Source organism: Coregonus lavaretus (genome assembly GCF_964263955.1).
Source record: "Coregonus lavaretus genome assembly, contig: HAP1_SCAFFOLD_559, whole genome shotgun sequence".
NCBI classification, from domain to species: Eukaryota; Metazoa; Chordata; class Actinopteri; order Salmoniformes; family Salmonidae; genus Coregonus; species Coregonus lavaretus.
In genome coordinates this window covers 129,180-137,500 of record NW_028163104.1, presented here as the reverse complement: position 1 = coordinate 137,500, position 8,321 = coordinate 129,180, and the positions used below count along the sequence as shown (strand labels likewise).

General features: G+C 44.5%; 1 protein-coding gene across 1 annotated transcript in view; it reads right to left on the bottom strand.

The window, feature by feature from the left end:
* Window positions 1-7,156, bottom strand: part of LOC311118480 (enoyl-CoA delta isomerase 1, mitochondrial-like) — a 19,402-nt gene extending 12,246 nt beyond the window's left edge. Inside the window, exons 1-2 of the mRNA XM_084193272.1 lie at window positions 7,068-7,156; window positions 2,638-2,763 (exon numbers count right to left, since the gene is read on the bottom strand). Of these exons, the coding sequence (XP_084049398.1) occupies window positions 2,638-2,763; window positions 7,068-7,110 (169 nt within the window). The 5' untranslated portion in view covers window positions 7,111-7,156. The remainder of the gene's footprint in view (window positions 1-2,637; window positions 2,764-7,067) is intronic.
* Between the last annotated feature and the right edge of the window lie 1,165 nt (window positions 7,157-8,321).

Genomic DNA, 8,321 nt, shown 5'->3' with positions numbered 1-8,321 from the left:
GGAGAGGAGAGAGAAGGGGGAGGTGGTGGGGGAGATGCAGGGGAGGGAGAGGGGGAGAGGAGAGAGAGGGAGGAGGTGGTGGGGGAGATGCAGGGGAGGGAGAGGGGGAGAGGAGAGAGAGGGAGGAGGTGGTGGGGGAGATGCAGGGGAGGGAGAGGGGGAGAGGAGAGAGAAGGAGGAGGTGGTGGGGGAGATGCAGGGGAGGGAGAGGGGGAGAGGAGAGAGAGGGAGGAGGTGGTGGGGGAGATGCAGGGGAGGGAGAGGGGGAGAGGAGAGAGAGGGAGGAGGTGGTGGGGGAGATGCAGGGGAGGGAGAGGGGGGAGAGGAGAGAGAGGGAGGAGGTGGTGGGGGAGATGCAGGGGAGGGAGAGGGGGAGAGGAGAGAGAGGGACAACGAATGTCAGCCTGTTCTCAATGTCCTGCACTACATAGAGAACAGGCTGACATTTAGGATGCAGACTTGGTCATAGGGCTCTGGTCAAAAATAGTACACTATGTAGGGAATAGTGTGTAGGGCCCTATAAAATAGGTTTTATTTTTTGCCTGATTCCCTTTTGTTTTTCCAGGTTGTTTTTTTTATAGAAAAACAACACAATTGGAAGTCCACAATGCCTAAACCACATCAGGAGACCACTTTTGAGGTCTGGGAAAAATCTAAGAAATTGTGATTTTTAATATTTTTGGGTGTAGTTACCCTTTAATGCAATATAAATAATTGATCAGTTCAGTGACTGCCTAAATTCCACACCCCTGGTCTTCCAGGTCGGTTAAATCAAAACCATGAAGTACCTATTGTCCTCCAGGACCAGGGTTATCTACCCCTGATGTAGACAGTACCTATTGTCCTCCAGGACCAGGGTTATCTACCCCTGATGTAGACAGTACCCTTTTGCCCTCCAGGACCAGGGTTGTCTTCCCCTTATGTAGACAGTACCTATTGTCCTCCAGGACCAGGGTTATCTACCCCTGATGTAGACAGTGTCTGTGGCCCTCCAGGACCAGGGTTATCTACCCCTGATGTAGACAGTACCTGTTGTCCTCCAGGACCAGGGTTATCTACCCCTGATGATGTAGACAGTACCTATTGTCCTCCAGGACCAGGGTTATCTACCCCTGATGTAGACAGTGTCTGTGGCCCTCCAGGACCAGGGTTATCTACCCCTGATGATGTAGACAGTACCTATTGTCCTCCAGGACCAGGGTTATCTACCCCTGATGTAGACAGTACCTGTTGTCCTCCAGGACCAGGGTTATCTACCCCTGATGTAGACAGTACCTGTTGTCCTCCAGGACCAGGGTTATCTACCCCTGATGATGTAGACAGTACCTGTTGTCCTCCAGGACCAGGGTTATCTACCCCTGATGTAGACAGTACCTATTGTCCTCCAGGACCAGGGTTATCTACCCCTGATGTAGACAGTGTCTGTGGCCCTCCAGGACCAGGGTTATCTACCCCTGATGTAGACAGTACCTGTTGTCCTCCAGGACCAGGGTTATCTACCCCTGATGATGTAGACAGTACCTGTTGTCCTCCAGGACCAGGGTTATCTACCCCTGATGTAGACAGTACCTGTTGTCCTCCAGGACCAGGGTTATCTACCCCTGATGTAGACAGTACCTGTTGTCCTCCAGGACCAGGGTTATCTACCCCTGATGATGTAGACAGTACCTGTTGTCCTCCAGGACCAGGGTTATCTACCCCTGATGTAGACAGTACCTGTTGTCCTCCAGGACCAGGGTTATCTACCCCTGATGTAGACAGTACCTGTTGTCCTCCAGGACCAGGGTTATCTACCCCTGATGTAGACAGTACCTGTTGTCCTCCAGGACCAGGGTTATCTACCCCTGATGTAGACAGTACCTGTTTCCCTCCAGGACCAGGGTTATCTACCCCTGATGTAGACAGTACCTGTTGTCCTCCAGGACCAGGGTTATCTTCCCCTGATGTAGACAGTACCTGTTGTCCTCCAGGACCAGGGTTATCTACCCCTGATGTAGACAGTACCTGTTGTCCTCCAGGACCAGGGTTATCTACCCCTGATGATGTAGACAGTACCTGTTGTCCTCCAGGACCAGGGTTATCTACCCCTGATGATGTAGACAGTACCTGTTGTCCTCCAGGACCAGGGTTATCTACCCCTGATGTAGACAGTACCTGTTGTCCTCCAGGACCAGGGTTATCTACCCCTGATGATGTAGACAGTACCTGTTGTCCTCCAGGACCAGGGTTATCTACCCCTGATGATGTAGACAGTACCTATTGTCCTCCAGGACCAGGGTTATCTACCCCTGATGTAGACAGTACCTATTGCCCTCCAGGACCAGGGTTATCTACCCCTGATGTAGACAGTACCTATTGCCCTCCAGGACCAGGGTTATCTACCCCTGATGTAGACAGTACCCTTTTGTCCTCCAGGACCAGGGTTATCTACCCCTGATGTAGACAGTACCTATTGCCCTCCAGGACCAGGGTTATCTACCCCTGATGTAGACAGTACCCTTTTGTCCTCCAGGACCAGGGTTATCTACCCCTGATGTAGACAGTACCTGTTGCCCTCCAGGACCAGGGTTGTCTTCCCCTTATGTAGTGGATAGGGTGCCATTTGGGACAGGTGCAAGACGCTGTGCAGGGGTTTACCTGTACTGCTGTCCAGATCCACCTTGATCTTAGGTGAGGTAGAGTTGTTCCTCCGCTGCAGAGAGAAGCACGGTGAAACACACACACTCCCATTTCTACTGTGGCTGGACAACTGGGACAACACACCTGCCAAAGAACAATACAATATCATATTATAACAATACAATAACAATATATAATATAACAAACAATATAATAATAATATAACATAACATAATATAACAATATAAAGTGCGTTATAGTGAAATAATGCACACTCTAGAATGCCCTTCAAGCCAATCAGAAAGGAGTATTCAACAATAACATGGTATAAAACAATATAATAATATAAAATTATAATATAACAATAACACCCTCACGTCTACAGCGATTAACCGAAATGTCGGTTATTTTTCAGTTTTAAAAAAATGAATTGACCGACGTCGGTTCAATTATTTGAATTCCATTTTCGTCCCGTCATTGCGCTGCAGTTCCTCTAGAGATAAATCAGATCCAGCCCGAACTGTGCAATGTCGTAGGGACTTGTAGTTTCCAACAGGCCAACGTTCTACATAGTTTAGCGCAGAAAATGTGGTAATTAACTACAATGACCATAATCCATTGCGCGGCTACTTGTCCGCTCTGTGTTTCTTTTACGCCTGCTACAGAAGAGAAGAAGAATGCGTGATCAAGAGGGGATACATAGAAAGACGTTGCTTCGCGAGGTGTTGGTATTCAGCAGTCAGAAAAATATGCCTTATTTAAATTTGAAGAACTACTAAAATAGTGATTTTGTCAGACAGCAGCTCTATAGAGGTGATCAAATAAAACAAATGGAATATACACAACATTTACATTTTAGTCATTTAGCAGACGCTCTTATCCAGAACGACTTACATGAGCAATTAGGGTTAAGTGCCTTGCTCAAGGGCACAATCGACAGATTTTTCACCTAGTCGGCTCGGGGATTAGAACCAGCGACCTTTCGGTTACTGGCACAACGCTCTTAACCACTAAGCTACCTGCCGCCCCAACAACTGAAATATTGTATTAAAGCAATGTGAATAACTGATGGTTAGTAAGTGATAAGCAGTAATGTATAAAATGTCAATGTATGGATGCCGGAGTAGCATAATAGTTGGAATATTAACTGAAGTCTGGACACTGACTGCAGGCCTCAGGTAGCCTATTATAATATTAACTGAAGTCTGGACACTGACTGTAGGCCTCAGGTAGCCTATTATAATATTAACTGAAGTCTGGACACTGACTGTAGGCCTCATGTAGCCTATTATAATATGAACTGAAGTCTGGACACTGACCGCAGGCCTCATGTAGCCTATTATAATATTAACTGAAGTCTGGACACTGACCGCAGGCCTCATGTAGCCTATTATAATATTAACTGAAGTCTGGACACTGACTGTAGGCCTCAGGTAGCCTATTATAATATTAACTGAAGTCTGGACACTGACTGTAGGCCTCAGGTAGCCTATTACAATATTAACTGAAGTCTGGACACTGACTGTAGGCCTCAGGTAGCCTATTATAATATTAACTGAAGTCTGGACACTGACTGTAGGCCTCATGTAGCCTATTATAATATGAACTGAAGTCTGGACACTGACCGCAGGCCTCATGTAGCCTATTATAATATGAACTGAAGTCTGGACACTGACCGCAGGCCTCAGGTAGCCTTTTATAATATTAACTCCTACAGAATTAAGTGTTCCTTGCAGTATAATGATACACCAAATGTTAATTTTGTCTCGTGAACAGGTGTGGAGAAATAGGATTTATTTTTCTTTCAGCATCTTGAGAGAATGCGATTGCACGCTTAGGGACCTGTTGTGTGGCCTAAATGCGCAATTTCTGACAGCGACATAAAAGCTGACAGTATTTAATTTTCAACCACATAAACCCTGGTCCCTAAATGTCCTCGATCTATGACCGAAGCAGAAATGTAGACTTTACCAATGTCAACTAGATTGTTGATGATGCATTCATTCTATCAATTTATGACATCATTCTGGTGAGCTAGGCTTTATCTAAATATTCTAGACAAGCATCAAGTAATGACAGAAGATCAGCTGCATGTTTTTAATTATAGATAAGTTGACTAACAAATAGCCTACTAAATGTCAGAAATTATAAGCAGAAAAATATCTAAATGAGTCTTAAAAACGTTTTTTTTTTGTTTTTTTTAAACCCGTCGTTCAGCCATCCCTGAGTAACGTGCTCAGGTAGCCTACCCCGTCGTTCAGCCATCCCTGAGTAACGTGCTCAGGTAGCCTACCCCGTCGTTCAGCCATCCCTGAGTAACGTGCTCAGGTAGCCTACCCCGTCGTTCAGCCATCCCTGAGTAACGTGCTCAGGTAGCCTACCCCGTCGTTCAGCCATCCCTGAGTAACGTGCTCAGGTAGCCTACATTAGCATTTTGAAGTAATTATTTAACAATCAGATAAACATCATGACTGGTTGTGTTTATACCACATAAAAATGTAGGCTAATAAATGTAAAGTTAAACGACAAATCTTTAATATTAGGCCCATAGAGATCGTATTAAATTCATAGGGATTCTATATGTAATTCTATGATTAGGCACATACACACACACAGAAGGTCCCGATACCAGGAAGAAATGAAAACTACTTTCAGCCCTGCTGGAGTGTCTTCACTAGGATCCAAACTGAACCAAAAACGGAATGAAACAGGGAGGGACCTACCTGAATTTGTCCTAATAAACTCTTGTTTTCTGTGCAAAACTCTTTCCGTTTGGAGTAAACGGTTTCCGTTGCAAAACGTTTTGGACTAATGATTACACCCCTGATGGTTGACATTGTGACCCTGTATTATAAGACGACGGCTGTGTCTGATATGGCACCCTACTCACTATATACAGTGAGCTCCAAAAGTATTGTGGCAGTTTTTGTTTTGTATCTGTACTCCAGCACTTTGGATTTGAAATTATACAATGACTTTCGGGTTAAAGTGCAGACTGTTAGCTTTAATTTGAGGGTATTTTCATCCATTTTGGGTGAACCGTTTAGAACTTACAGCACTTTTTGTACACTGTCCCCCCCATTTTAGAGGACCAAAAGTATTGGTACAAATTCACTTATATGTGAAAAGTATTTTGTCCCATATTCATAGCACGCAAGGACCAAATCAAGCTTGTGACTCTACAAACTTGTTGGATGCATTTGCTGTTTGTTTAGGTTGTGTTTCAGATTATTTTGTGCCCAATAGAAATGAATGGTAAATACTTGGGCTCCCGAGTCAGCGGTCTAAGGCACTGCATCTCAGTGCTTGAGGCGTCACTACAGACCCCCTGGTTCGATTCCAGGCTGTATCACAACCGGCCATGATTGGGTGTCCCATAGGGCAGCGCACAATTGGCCCAGCGTCGTTACATTTACGTCATTTAGCAGACGCTCTTATCCAGAGCGACTTACAGTTAGTGCATACATTATTCTTTTTTATTTTCATACTGGCCCCCCGTGGGAATCGAACCCACAACCCTGGCGTTGCAAACGCCATGCTCTACCAACTGAGCTACCTCCCTGCCGGCCATTGCCTCCTGGTTCGAATCCAGGCACTGCTGTAGCCGGCCGCAACAGGGAGACAATGGGGCGGCGCACAATTGGCCCAGCGTCGTCCAGGGTAGGGGAGGGAATGGCCGGCAGGGAGGTAGCTCAGTTGGTAGAGCATGGCGTTTGCAACGCCAGGGTTGTGGGTTCGATTCCCACGGGGGGCCAGTATGAAAATAAAAAAGAATAATGTATGCAATAACTGTAAGTTAGCGATACAGTGCCTTAGACCACTGCGCCACTCGGGTTTGGCCGTCATTGTAAATAAGAATTTGTTCTTAACTGACTTGCCTAGTTAAATAAAGGTTTAAAAAATGTATTGAGCCATTTTGGAGTCACTTTTACTGTAAATAAGAATATATTGTTTTTAAACACTTCTATATTAATGTGATGCTACCATGATTATGGATAGTCCTGAATGAAGCGTGAATAATGAGTGAGAAAGTTAGACACACAAATATCACAATAACAGGGTAGGTTAGCATTTTTCTTGGGCGGGATGGTATGATATTTGTGCTTCTGTAATCATGTTAGAGATGTTCTTATACAACAACAACGCTCTACGATATATTAGTTAGTTGATATTGTTAGTTACTTGATAGTTCCTAGATAGCCCACGCAAACTGACATAAGGTGTCATTACTCGACATAAGGACAGTCTCAAGCGTTCCGTGAACTTTGCTCTAGTTTCTGAAAGTTTTGGCCAGCGAAGGGCAGGCTAGCTAGCTAGGTAACTAATTAGCCATGCAAGCTAACCACTGATATTCTTGTTTGTTCGCGAAATAGGCCATCAGCACTCATGAGAATTAGCCATTGAACTCTTCCTGCTGTTCTTATTCAATGCCAGGTAAGTTCACATACCTGAAAAGGCGAATTTTGCGGAATTTCTCAACGCATTTGCCATCCCGCCTCGTCAAGTTGACACACACTGCAGCTTGTCTTCTGCCTTGGATGAGGCATTACAAAGGAGGCGTGGCCAATATATCAGTATTTGTATTTGATTGGATCTGAACGCCGTGACCGTGGATGTTGAAAACGTGTTTCCCCCTATCAGACTGCCGGACTATCAACCACACTGGGCGAGTTCGTTTAACAAGGCCCGGTGCCCTGGGTGCGGAGTTTGCACATTTTAGACCATTCCATTTGTCCTTAAAAATCTCTACCAACCCGGGGCATCGGGCCATGCAAAACGAGCTCGCCCATTGACAAACTGGTGGTTGCTTGACAGGGATTGGTTACAGGTTACTTCGAGGACACTGTCCTAAAGGGTCAACGACTGATGACTTGTTGTATTTGTTAAGGTCAGTCGTTGTACAGAGTTAGATACTAATGTATGTTTGACTATTGGTTCAACTGTCGTTCCCCATCTGAACCCCAAATATCAGCTTGTTATACTCCAATGTTTGTCAACAAGGTAAATGTAAACAAACACTGTATATCCTCAAAACACGGTTAAAACTATCATTTTGATATCATTTTACATTTACGTCATTTAGCAGACGCTCTTATCCAGAGCGACTTACAAATATGTGCATTCACCTTATAGCCAGTGGGATAACCACTTTACAATGTTTTTTTTTTTTTATATCATGCATACATAGCTCTTGCTTTGAATTTATTAAAAGTGGTTACATTTCTCCAGGCCCATCCCTCAGCTTTTTACCAAAACACAGGTGGGGTGGCCGCTTTGTTGTTGTTGTTTCAATTGTGTCCAGCTTTAAATGGGAGATACAATGATAGCGGCGCCCCCCCATGGAAGTTATTTATATTGTAGCGAATTTGGTGGGTAGCCCCGACCGGGACTAGAACCCGGGTCCAAAGACTGTCAAGCCATCACCTTAACTGTTACGCCATGTTCAGGATCAAGGCTAAAGGCAGTGGTGGAAAAAGTACCCAACTGACATACTTGAGTAAAAGTATAGATACCTTAATAGAAAGTTACTCAAGTAAAAGTGTAAGTCACCCAGTAAAATACTACTTGAGTAAAAGTCTTAAAAGTTTTAAATATACTTAAGTATCAAAAGTAACTGTAATTGCTAAAATATACTGAAGTATCAAAGGTAAAAGTAAAAATCATTTTAAATTCCTTATATTGAGCAAAGCAGATGGCATCAT